This window comes from Lactuca serriola, chromosome 9, assembly GCF_051521515.1.
Source record: "Lactuca serriola cultivar US96UC23 chromosome 9, Lser_US96UC23_V15, whole genome shotgun sequence".
In the NCBI taxonomy this organism is placed as follows: domain Eukaryota; kingdom Viridiplantae; phylum Streptophyta; class Magnoliopsida; order Asterales; family Asteraceae; genus Lactuca; species Lactuca serriola.
Window position 1 is genome coordinate 54116070 of NC_136416.1, and position 12541 is coordinate 54128610.

The window sequence follows — 12541 nt, forward strand, 5'->3', positions numbered from 1 at the left end:
ATGTATTCCCGAACTATATGGACCAGTCTTGTAATTCGTCATTGATTTTAATATCAAAATGAAAACAAAATATATAATAAATAAAAATATCAATAAATATAAAACAATCAATTTATTTCGACTCAAATAGTAAAATCGAAATAAAATAAAACCATAAAAATTACCATAGTAAAATAAAACATAGAAAAATCAAACTAAAGTACTATAGTATAGAAATGATTTAAATGTAATTTACTCTATTTATTATTTCTACTGTAGTCCCACGGACCATTCTGTTCTTTCTTTCTCTCTTTCTAAAATGCTCACACCAAACCAACACCGTCAACAAACACATCGTCTTCACATATTTCATGTATTCCTCGTCACTCATCTCTAGCTTCATCACACATTCTGTTTATCTCTTTCGTTAGGTTAAACTTCAACCTACCTACAATAAACCTTCTCTAATCCATGCCAGTCAACTCTACACTCCACACAATAGGTGAATTCAACGTCTCATGCTCTGCATTTCCGATTCTCGTTTCTTAAACTGATGCAGTATGTATCTACCTTCTTAACTTAACTTAAGTCTAACTTTCATCTTCTTCATCGTAATCGAAATCGCAAACTGCATGTTATTGGAAAACGTGCTTCCGTAAAGGTAATCGAATATAATTAGTATTTCCTAATTGATCGAGTTTTCCCCAAATTGTTACTGAAAATTGCGCCTCATTTCGGTCCAATCGATTCTCTTTGACTCGGTATTCATTTCAGGTTTTCAGTAGACAGTAGTATGATAGGTCTTGGTGGTTGATTTCAAGAGATTGTGGGTCCGATGAATATTAATTACGATTGTGATAGAGATAGTGGCTCAGTATTATGTCAGCTGGTGCCATTCTGTAATAACTACGTCTACGATCATCGTATACATTGTGCAATCATATTATTACCTTATATGAGTGCTAAATCTGAACATTGCTTAACCATATATCCTATTTTGAGGAAATTCTTATTTTGGATGGATGCAGGATTGTGATTCTTATTATATACTACTGTTGTTGCTTTATCAAGCTCCCTCCATGGAAGATTACATGCTCATTAAAAGCCATCTTTCATTGGATTTGGATGATCAACTGATGAATTCCCAAACCTTTGTCATGAAAATGGTGGAAAATGTAGAAGATCCTTATTCTGTGTGCATTGAAAAAGATGTGGATATCGAGAAGGGGAAGTCAGAGACACCTGGAATCAATCAAGAAACTGTTGGTGACTTAAAGAATGAGGAAGGACAGATGGTGAGTCAACAAAATTATATAATATGAATATTCATACTGTTTGTTCAATTTGGTGTATATAAGCATTAATTATCTCCATCTCCATGCAGTTGCTGATGAATCACAACCTGATCTTACCCAAGTTCTCTATTCGAGGTACCTCACCATATTAATTTATATCCATTTTTTAAGTTACCAAATTAGAATTCATGGATCATAAATGGTGGATTTTAGTCTGTTTTATGATTATGGGCTTAATTCATTTGATTCCTTGATGTAGAGGCACCCAGAATGAGGAAATACAAGCGTTCTTCTTCCTTCAATTCAAGAAAAGTCCTTCTTCTGTTCTCAGTATTGTAAGTTGATAATCTACATATTATGCTATTATTTCAACATTCTGTTTATAACTAATAAGACTATAAATCAACAAATGAAAAATGAGAATTTTGTAGCCTTAACATTTTTGTTTTTGTATTTTTCAGGTCAAGCTTGGGAACTATTATACTTATATATCTGACACTGAGAGTTAAACAAATTGGTGATTGGTGATGCCTCTATCCATTCCATATATAAAAACTTAAACTTACTTTATATTCATTCACTTAGAGAATGTTAGTTTAGGGTTGTGTTTTTTCATCTGCTAGGATAGTTTTTGAATGTTTTGAAGCATCTTGTGCTTTCAGATGTAGATAACTTGAGGATAGTGTCATGTATGTATAAATCTAATTAATATAAATGTTGTTTTTGTGTTAAAAATAGTTGTTTTTGAAAAACTATGTGATAGAATGTTTTTTTCTAATGTAAACGGATTTGTATCAAGAAAATATGACCAATGTGTTTCATTAACAAGATTAATGAAAGTGATTTAAAAGGTAAAGATATATGGCTTCTGAAAGTTGAAAAGCAAAGTTATAAATTCACGATAAGAATATAAATGACAACACAATGATTCTAAATGAGTAAGTGATCAGAAAAGGAAAAAGGGATGTAAAAGTAAGCTTGAAACTTCAGCAACACAATTGTTGTCAAGCATTACCAGAGGCAAAAAAAAATAATAATAATAATAAATTATGATGGGTGGGGATTGTTTTTTTAAAATTATTATAGTTTTGGAGGCAATACACATAAAGGACATTCAAGTATGTTAAAACGTATCAATAATGTTTATTCAACTATGAAAATTTCAAATAATGTCGGCTGACTTGACTATGGTATCATTTATATCAGATTCCTCACAAAATAACAAAAGTGCCCTAACTAGAATTTTGTTTATGGTCGAAACGTAAAATTGTAAATTTTGATGGCCAAAAGTTAAAATAACATGTTAATAAAAAAACCTCAACAGAGACAAAGTGGAAGGAAGAGAGAGAAGTTCTCTCGCTCTTCCTTCTCTCCTAGATCTAGCAAAAAATGAGGACGAAAACCCGACACATAATTAGTAGGTTAGGGTCAGAGATTTTGACACATTTATGTAAACGGGTTGACACGACATGCGGTGGCGGACGCAGACTGTTTTAGTAGGGGTGTCTCTCGTACTTCAAGCGGGTGCACCTAATAGAAAAAACCAAAAAAAAAAAAAATTTACACTGCATGCCGGAAATTGAGCAGTGGCCCAGGACCCCAAAGGCCCTACATAGGTCCGCCACTGACGACACAACACGATAATTAAACAGGTAGGGTTAGAGTCAAGACTTTCAATTCAAAGATGACTCGAATATGACCCGTTTAATTATATATTATTTATTAGAAATTTCAGTTTTTTATAAATATATTATATATTATAGACTTGTAGTGGGTCAAACTCAAGAATTAGAAATAATATTTAAATTTTCAAAGTTACTTAATTTACTCATCCTCACCACTTATCCTCTTTGCTCCCCCAACTTCAACTCTTTTCATTTTGCCTTTTAAACTTACTAAAGTTTTTTTCATTCCATCTCCTAACTCCAATGTTTCACTTTTTCATTTTTACATCCATAACTCATGCTTTCCAACATTTAAAATGTTTCAAGCAGACATGACACAACATATTTACAAGGTCTAGACCTTAACTCGAAACCCGACACGAAAATAAATGGGTTGACACGACACGACACGATAATTAAATGAGTCGGGTTATGGGCAACCCCTTTCAACCTGTTTAATGTCTTGACATGACACGAACCCGACACGACACGTCATGTTTGTCAGGTCTATTCCCCCCCCCCCCCCCCCCTCCCCTTTTTTTTGCCTTCTTCCAAGTTACTAGTAGCTTAAAGCTACACAAATAACACTATTTCTTAAAGTTTGTGAGTTGATATTTGGTTGATGTGGCTAGTTCTTACATGTGGTAAGTTGGAGATGCATTATGTGTAGCCTTAAGACTAAAGGGAGTGGGCATGGTTTGCCACAATGACAATGGAGACCGCAAGATGACAGTGGAGAACATCGTCACCATCTTGCGGTCTCCACTACGGTTTGGCCACATGCACAAGTATGGTAAAATTGACATAAAGGCCATGTGACGTCTATGTCGCATATGAGAAAGTGTGGTTCTTGTAGCACCACTCCCTCCAGCCTTATAGAGGAATGATGTTCATCATGCCACATAAGCCATAAGATTATTACTCCACACCCATATTGTATAGTCTTACATGCCGGTGGAAGTTCTTATAATGAAATCTACTCTGGCGGCGTAAGTACTCAATATGAGTGGTTATAATTGTGATTTCTAATTTACGTGTAAGGGTTCGTTTGATAGTTGCTAATTGGGTTAGAAGCTGACTGAGTTAGAAGTTCTAACTGATTTAACTTCTGACTGAAACTTGTTGTTTGATTTTGCATGTGACTGACTGTGCAAATGACTATATTGCCCTCAAACAACATTTTTATAATATATATATATTTTTATATAATTTACCATTTAGTTTATAACATTACATCATGAATATATACAAAGAATTTAAGTGAAAAAAAATTCATTATCACTTCAAAATAGCAACAAAGAATGTATGTGTGCTTGCCATATGGAGTTGTGATATTTGCTTTCAGCTTTTTGTGGTATTAAGATTGTGTTTTCAGTTTGATCTTCTAACTAAATTTGCATTATTGTTTTTGTCATCTTGCCATTTTGTATCTATGTTGATCTTCTAACTAAATTTGCATTATTGTTTTTGTCATCTTGCCTTTTTGTATCTATGCACGTTTTTTCTTTCTTCCAATTATAAAATCTTCTAATGAAACCAATAAACATAAGCCTGAATGTCTACCTTTTTACATAAACTCATATATTCTAAAAAGTTCAAAAAATTGTTGATATGAAGAGTTTAACTCATTACCTCCAAAAAAATATCAATATCAAAAGGTTTAATAAAAACAAAATTCTCAAGAAATTTTTTTTTGAACAATCGGAGTAAATCCATAAGAAATTGAAGTAATTCGATTCAGCAATGGAGTGTTGAACGCAGCTAAATATTGAAATCACGAAAGAGATCATCAAAATCAAAATCAATCGCTAAATATTGAAATCACGAAACCAAATCATCAAAATCAAAATCTAATTCATTGACGAAGACAAATCATTAGGTGGACGGATTCTTCGTCCATTTTTTTAATGATTGGCCACGAGCTGTTCAAGAACAAATCATAACCTAGACGAATTCAGTCACATTAGATGCACCTTTTGACTTCTCTTTGAAATTGTCAGCTGGAAACGATGAAACGGACCACATGGAGAAGAAATCAATGGGGAACGAGAGCATGTCCATTGAAGAAAATGATGGTGGTTGAATAGAGCGAGAACAAATTGGAGCAAGAAATCGAGCAAAAGTGATAGGCGATAGCAATCTATTCAGTGGAGGCATGCCAAAATAATAGGGCAAAATGGGAATCTTTTTTTTTTCCCGTCCATCAATTGGAAAGCAAGGACCGAATTTGATGAATTTATTCCTCATTCTCTACTTGATATCAAACATACCAATTGATTTTTTGGACTAAAATTGGTGTTGTCTGCTTTTTTTTCTTTTTCCCTCGAGTATTGTCAACATAACTTTGATATATATCTAAATGATATTTTTCAAAACATAACGACACTTAAACGGAAAAATGTCATTTTCCAAACTTTTTACATCAAATCTTTTTGAATGACATTTGTGAGGCCTCTAGCAAGTCAAATCGAATAGCACTTAAATACAAAAATAAATGAAACCCACTCTAGAGTATAGACAACACACGACATAATGTTTAGCCAAAAAAACCACTCCATCTTACAACACATTTCCAACTTAAAAACAAACTGTACATGTCCATTCATTTCCCCCATTAAACATTTTTCCAAAACTTTCTCCTAATCACCTCCCAAATACCACCACTATTGCTGCTGCCAGCTGTACGGCTGGCTGCGGTTACCCCCTACATTAGGACCTCTACCCCCACCACCACCACCACCCGCCCCAGACCCACCACCATACGGAACATTCTGCGTATAATTCGGTGGCGCATAACCACCCGAAGAACCCCTGGGCCCACTGACACCCGGTGCACGAGGCTGCGGAGGATACGGCCCACCACTAAACCCAACACCACCTTGACCCGCTGACCGATCCGGATAATACCCGCCACCACCCACGGTCGGGTTAGGGTTTCCACCTGGCGGGTAGCGGTTGGGCCCAGCTGCACGAGGCTTTCCATATTGATGGTGGCTAGGTCCACCTGCGGTCAATGGAGGTTGACCCGTGTTGTTTCCCATCGGGTGGTTGTTATGCCCGCCCGCCCAGTGTTGGGGTTGGGGTTGACCGGATTGTTGGACAGGTGGCAATCGCGTGTGCTGCTGTGGGTGTTGTACTTTCTGTCTTTTTGCCATTTCTTCGTTTTGTCTCTGTTGCTGTCTTTTCTTTTTTGTTTGGAATTCGTGCGAGGATTCATACTTTGGCAGACTGATCATAATATCAACAGCACAAACACACATCACATGATGTCACTTATATGTAAAAGACGAAAATAGCCCTGGTCGACAATACATGGTACATACCTTTTTGGGTCACAAGGCAATGGATCAGTCCAGAAATATTCAGCATCCAATGCATCTTTTGCAGAAATCCTCTAACAAATTAAAAAAAAAAAAAAAAATTATATAAAAATTAGAGTTTGTGGTGGAAATGGAAATTGGAAGAAAGTGTACTTGTGATGGATCGAGAGTCAACATCTTCTCTAGTAACTCAAGGGCATTACGGTCAAAGCTGTGGATGAAAATTGAAAAGAAAGCAGAATAAATTTGGAGTTATTGTTTAATTAAAAATAAAAAGAATAAGGAGAGAGCTCAACTGTCTGAAAACATCCCTGACTCGCCTCTTCATCTGCCTGCTTGGTTTAAACTTGCTGTACCAAGGGGTTCTTGAAACTCCAGGCCAGTTTATCTCATCAGGGGACCCACAAAGTTCATATATCTTGTTCAATTGTTCAGGCTGCAATATATTTATATATTTTAACAACAAAAAAAATAAAAATAAAAAGAAATAATGATTAAAAGTAACCTCGTTTTTGCCAGTTAAGATTGGTTTTCCATGCAGAAGTTCAGCAAAGATACAACCAACTGACCACATATCAACTGATGGACCATATCTTGTAGCTCCAAGTAACAATTCAGGAGGTCTGCTCAAATTCAAATAATTTATAAAATATAACAACCTGCAGATTATATATAATATATAATTTAAGCACGTGAGTTACCTATACCACAAAGTAATAACACGGTTTGTGAGGTTTCCTTTATGATCTGTAGAGTATGAACGAGCTAACCCAAAATCAGCAAGCTTTAAGTTCCCCTCATTATCAATCAGAAGATTAGAACCTGCATAAATGCTTATTAATATTTATCGACACTAGACTCTATAGAATCCATAATTAAAGAATTTATTCTGGAAATAACCTTTTATATCTCTATGAAGTACTTGATTCACATGACAATAGTGAAGCCCTGTGAGCAGTTGTCTCATATAACACTGCAACAAAATACTCTCTCACCATTCAGTAAAACTTTTTTTTTTTTTTTTTTTTTTGTTTTTTTGACACATCACAACAGCTCAAAAACTCCTATAAATAAATTATAGATATATTAATTACCTTGATCTGGGGGATTGTGAATCTAAGTCCAGGGCGATCAGAAAGTCCTGTTAAATCATGATCCATGTATTCAAAAACCATGTATATACTACCCTTGTACTTGTGTCCACCTGTCATTTTCAACAAATTTAGCATACATAACAATTAACAATTTAACATCAACACAAAACTAAGAAAGATATATAATGAAATACAAAAAATGAAGAGAATCAATCACCTGATTTCCCATGTTCATCCACCTCTGGACCTTTAAACACAACAGATATATTGAAAATAATAAGTCAATGGTCATTTGGTCAAAGTATTTGTGAATGAAAAAAAAAATGGAAGTTAAGTACCTGATGAAGTCACAATCTCTTTTAGCTTGATGACATTTTCATGCTGTAGCTTTTTTAAAATTTTAATTTCACGAATTGCAGTGATGGGGAACTGTGGAAAGAAGGGAATAAATAATGAAAAGAAAATTAAAAGAGTAATAATTGTTTTACAAGAAGTGATATCTCATATCTAAGGACTTTTACATAAAAATGGATGGAAATAATGAAAGAAAATATACCCCTTCTTTTTCATTGTCCATACGTATCTTCTTCAATGCAACAATTTCACCTGTTTTTATTTCTCTGGCCATGTATACTTGACTGATAGTAAAATGGAAAAGAAAAATGATAATAATAAGTGAAAAGTATAAACTAAGCCTTAGATCAATATATTTATTAACTGGCGAATTAAGATAAGAAAACATAAGGTAACAGATAATAGAAGGAAAAGATGATAGGAAAATAACTTATAATCTCTTCTTTCAAATATTCATTAAAAAGGCAAAACACCCAGATTTGAAGAAAATCAGGATCCCTTTAAGGCTCTGAAACACTTAGATGCATATTTAATTGGATAAACTATCTTTATTCAAATCATTTAAGAAAGCAAAGAAACTGATTATTATAAAAAACCAAGACACCTTAATTTTTCTAGATTGGCACTTCCAGCACCTAACAAAAGAAACTTTCATTGGCAATGGCATCACAAATGAAAAGGGGAATCATTCAATCTTCCCTTAAAAAGAGCATACAAATATGGAATACACATTTTCTCAAAAACAGTTCCCAAATGACCATTTTTTGTATTTGGATCTATTTTAGGTCTCAAAAAGAATCTGATTCCTACAAATAACTTAAAGAACCCAACTCATTCCCATGTATTTTATTAGTAGTAAGATTCTTAGGGTCAGCATTCCACCATCAACCACTAAATATAGCTACATGTATGCTTCTTTCTAGCCAAAATCGGTGATATACTGCTAATGTGTTGTGCTTTTAATGTTGTTACAGCTCTATGATTATCCGGTGTTTTTGCACAATCTTAAATATGTAGATCTAAATGAAATGAAACAGATAACCTTATATTACTATAAATTTATAAAAGCTCCAAATTGATACATTTATGGTAATGATGCAATTTCAGCAGTCATGTAGATCTTGTTACATCATCTTAATAACTAACCAACAGTTTGCACAAAGTCATCAAGCGTATATACATATATGTATTTTCTTATCTTCCAGTAAAGAAGTTGCAGTTTAATTTGGATGTCAATCTACTCTCTCAAAATGCAGTACTGAAATCAATTTTGTCGCATAGCATCATCAACAATTATTCTATTCTATTCTTTGTTTGTGCGATCTGGTAAATGTACTTTGCATCTTTTCCTTTGGGAATGTCAAATCCACATCGATAATCAAGTTCAAATTAAGCTCTTCACATGTATCCTTTTCCCGAATAAAAAGGGTATACACATAACTATCAAGTTAAATTAAGCAGCAAATACTTCAACACGAGAAATAACTACGCACAATCGGTAAATCGGAACCCTATGTACACAAATAATAGCCTAAAGATAAAAAGATGCATTAATTCAATAGGGGAAAAACGATAGTATCACAAAAGAAGAGAATGCTGTGATTAGGGCAAGAAAATTTCACCCGTAAGTTCCTTCACCAATTTGTTCAAGCTTTTCGAAACACTCTACGCTTCGAGAACCCCATGATGGCGATTCTTCCAGATTAAGCTGACCATATGCCGCACCAGCCATGTCTCCCCTTTCTCTCGTTACAGGAGGAACGATTTTGTAGAAACGGCAGCCTGATGATTTGTGAATTCTTTTATACGTAATCAGTAGTGCGCATTTATATGTAGCAAATGTCCAATCTAGGTCAACCTCAAATAATAATATTTTATGCCTAAAATTGATAAAATCAGTTAAATATATGTAATGGTATTTTATTTTTATGTAGTCTATTTAATTACATGGTTTAAGCTCGTTACATGACACTCACCTACTTCGTCCCATTTATGTCTATCCAGTCTTTCTATCTATATATTTTATATGTCATTTGCTCTCACCTTACCAATCTACATAAGCTCACACAACATACCGGTGCATCTTTCTCATGTGCCTATCACAACATTACCGATGTAAATTGGTCTGGAACCGAAAGAATCTAAAATTGATTAAGGCGTGAACGGGGAACCGAGAACCGGACCGAATATCACTAATCATTTACAACCGGTTTCAGTTCAGTTCTACTAGGAAATATGTTGTCTAAGAAGGTGTTCGGTACTAAAAATGATGAATTGGAGGGACAGACTGAATACCACTAATCGGTTCCAACCGGTTCCAGTTTGGTTTTTCGATTAAAAAGCTCATACATACACAACATCATGACTTATGTTGTCTTGATCAATCCCAATAAAATTATCATCACGTGTCATGATGTATTTGATGAGTCGTTCCTACCTTTGGGGTCTGTAGCAACCATTGTCTTATGATTTTCTTGATTTTTTGATGAGTCAATCCTAGCCTTTTGATCTGAGACTATACCTCAACCCCAATCTCATGATTTTTTTGATGATTTCACATACTCGGCACATGTATGTTGGATTTGGATTAAGTTAAATAAACATTGTATATCGGACTTAATTGTAAGAAAATAATATTTAGAAGCTTAAATTAAGGTTTCCAAGTTGGAAATGTCAATAAATATCATTTTGAAATAAAATGTAAGCTAGAGGCACTACTAAAACTGTTAACTTTGTAAAACTTAGCATTTAACCAAAATTTAACCTAACTAACCTCTTTGAAGACCTTGTTAGAAACATTTCTAAGAAGGGTTAGATATGTAAAAATATGATATGAAGAGACTAGTCAATTAAAATCAAATGTAGGTCGAAGTGAGAAATAGGAAAGTTGAGGGTGTTAATTATCAAGTGCTTAAGAGTTCAAAAGCTAGTCATCATCTTCTCTTCACCATTAGAGCTTCAAAACAAGAAAAAAGAAAGAAAGATAATCCATTGTGATTTCAAACTTTTGAGAAAGACTGAAGCCGTGGTGCTAGACTTGAGTTTGAGGCATTGGAAATGTATAATCCCATCTTCAACCTCTTCATACTTTGAGATAAGATTCGGAGGAAACTCCAAATCTGAAAATCAATCATGTTCGCATTGTTAGATTGAGGTTTCAAGTTAGTTTTTGAGTATTACGTTGCTAATCTTACTTCATTTCTCTTACTCTTAAATTGATTTTGAGCACAAATGAGTTTTTTAAGCTTCAAAGCTACATCAATGGTGGAGTTGACTTTTAAACGTGTTTACATGAAATTAATGATGATTTTTAACTCGGCTTCGATTTTCTAAACTCCATTTGAGCTTTAGAATCCATCAATGGTTGATAATTACACCTACCAAAACAAGAAGCATGCAATCCAAAGTATGCTGCAATTATTTACATGTTAGATAATATCTCCATAAGATTACATAACAAAAAAATCAAAATTGCTATTTTAAACGGCTATGATCTAATTCTTAACGCTCTTTGAAGTAATATCCAGACGTCTATAACCATAGCAATAATTCAATACCAAAGTTTCCAATAGAGGACTACCAGATAATATGTTTTCAATCAAATCTTCATCAATGTGCCCCCAAGAAATACATAATCTCCTAAGATTTGCCCAACTAATTGCCCCGCTTGGATTCAGTTTGCAGCTGTCTAATCTCAGCTTAGTTAAACATGAACTGATGAAAAGATTTTCATCCAACAGAACTTCAATTAAGGATTCCTTATTCCAAAACCTCAAATCAAGCTATTCAACGTCCCGACTTAAAGCATAACGAATCCAATTGTTGACTAGTGATTTAAATCGAATATCATAACTGCTACACACTTGAAATTTCTGTAGCTTCAATTGGCGACATTGAGTTAGGGTTTTATCAACGAATGAAACGAAATCGGACCTTGAGTTGGGGTTTCGGGGGGATTCAGTAAAGATATCATAATAATCAGTATTTGTAAAAATGAGGGTAGGAACCGAAGTCCAAAGATGTTCCCATCGTTTCGAGAGTGTACCTGTTCTAATTGCGTCTTTTGTGGAGGGTAAACGACAGAGGATTTCATGAAGCAAATAATCAGGCAACACACTGATTCGATCGTCTCCCCCCTCCTCAACGATTTCTTCAAGCTTTAGCCGTTTTGGGGAAATTTTAGGTTGATATTGTCCTTCTTCCGCCATTTCTATGGCGGCAAACAGTACAGAGCTGAGAGCTCTCGTCGCTTTCCCCTGAGAAACTTGAAACAGTACAAAAGTTGAATATGAGTCTCTAGACGAATTAGACTAAAGGGGTGGTAAGATGCTTACCACCTCAGAATGCCACATCATATTTTAAGCCACGTTAGCATCCAAAGTGTAAAAAAGTGGGGTTGTAGTTTGTTAATTTAATGGGTTTTGTTTTAGAAAAGAAATTAAAAAAAAAACAAGGAAAAACTTGAATTAACCAATAAGAACACACTATTTATGTTTCTCTCTCCTCTCTCTTCTCGTTAAGCTCATGACAAGCCTTTCTTAGCCAGGCCGATAACATTTTGATAGGGGTGGTGTTAGCACCTCTAGTACTTCCTTGGCGAGCCTCATAGCATGCCCACTCCCACCAGCCTTAGAAGTTTTCTATTTTCTTTCTCAACCTTTGTGCTGAAGGCCAATGGACCCAGGGCGTCCCGAATAGACTGAAGGCCAGTGGGGAATACCAGTCATGCCGAAGGCCTGAAGAACGTTCCAGATAGACTGAAGGCTCGGTGTTGCGCACCGGTCATGTTGTAGGTTCTGTGAGCGTACCAGGTAGATTGTAGGCTGGTGGGGAGT

The 12541-nt window shown here is 34.9% G+C and overlaps 2 protein-coding genes across 7 annotated transcripts; one reads left to right on the top strand and one right to left on the bottom strand.

Moving 5' to 3' along the window:
• Positions 1-258: 258 nt before the first annotated feature.
• LOC145076800 (uncharacterized) lies at positions 259-2009 on the top strand. Of its 6 annotated transcripts, none has more exons than XM_079022592.1 (6): positions 259-640; positions 754-902; positions 1008-1274; positions 1364-1409; positions 1534-1609; positions 1736-2009. In XM_079022592.1, the coding sequence occupies exons 3-6, from the start codon at positions 1059-1061 to the stop codon at positions 1800-1802; spliced, it is 405 nt and encodes a 134-aa protein (XP_078878718.1). In that variant the 5' UTR covers positions 259-640; positions 754-902; positions 1008-1058; the 3' UTR covers positions 1803-2009. The 6 variants fall into 6 exon arrangements, with proteins under 6 accessions (XP_078878718.1, XP_078878717.1, XP_078878715.1 ...); XM_079022591.1 differs by having other exon boundaries at positions 754-878; XM_079022589.1 differs by having other exon boundaries at positions 754-1274.
• A 3389-nt stretch (positions 2010-5398) lies between these two features.
• On the bottom strand, positions 5399-9509 carry LOC145073279 (cyclin-dependent kinase C-1-like). The gene is made up of 12 exons (XM_079019830.1): positions 9329-9509; positions 7909-7990; positions 7691-7781; positions 7570-7599; positions 7353-7462; positions 7159-7231; positions 6960-7080; positions 6764-6881; positions 6555-6694; positions 6412-6469; positions 6262-6332; positions 5399-6166 (listed from the first exon to the last, which is right to left on the bottom strand). Exons 1-12 carry the CDS (start codon positions 9436-9438, stop codon positions 5602-5604), a joined length of 1569 nt encoding a protein of 522 aa, XP_078875956.1. The 5' UTR covers positions 9439-9509; the 3' UTR covers positions 5399-5601.
• Between the last annotated feature and the right edge of the window lie 3032 nt (positions 9510-12541).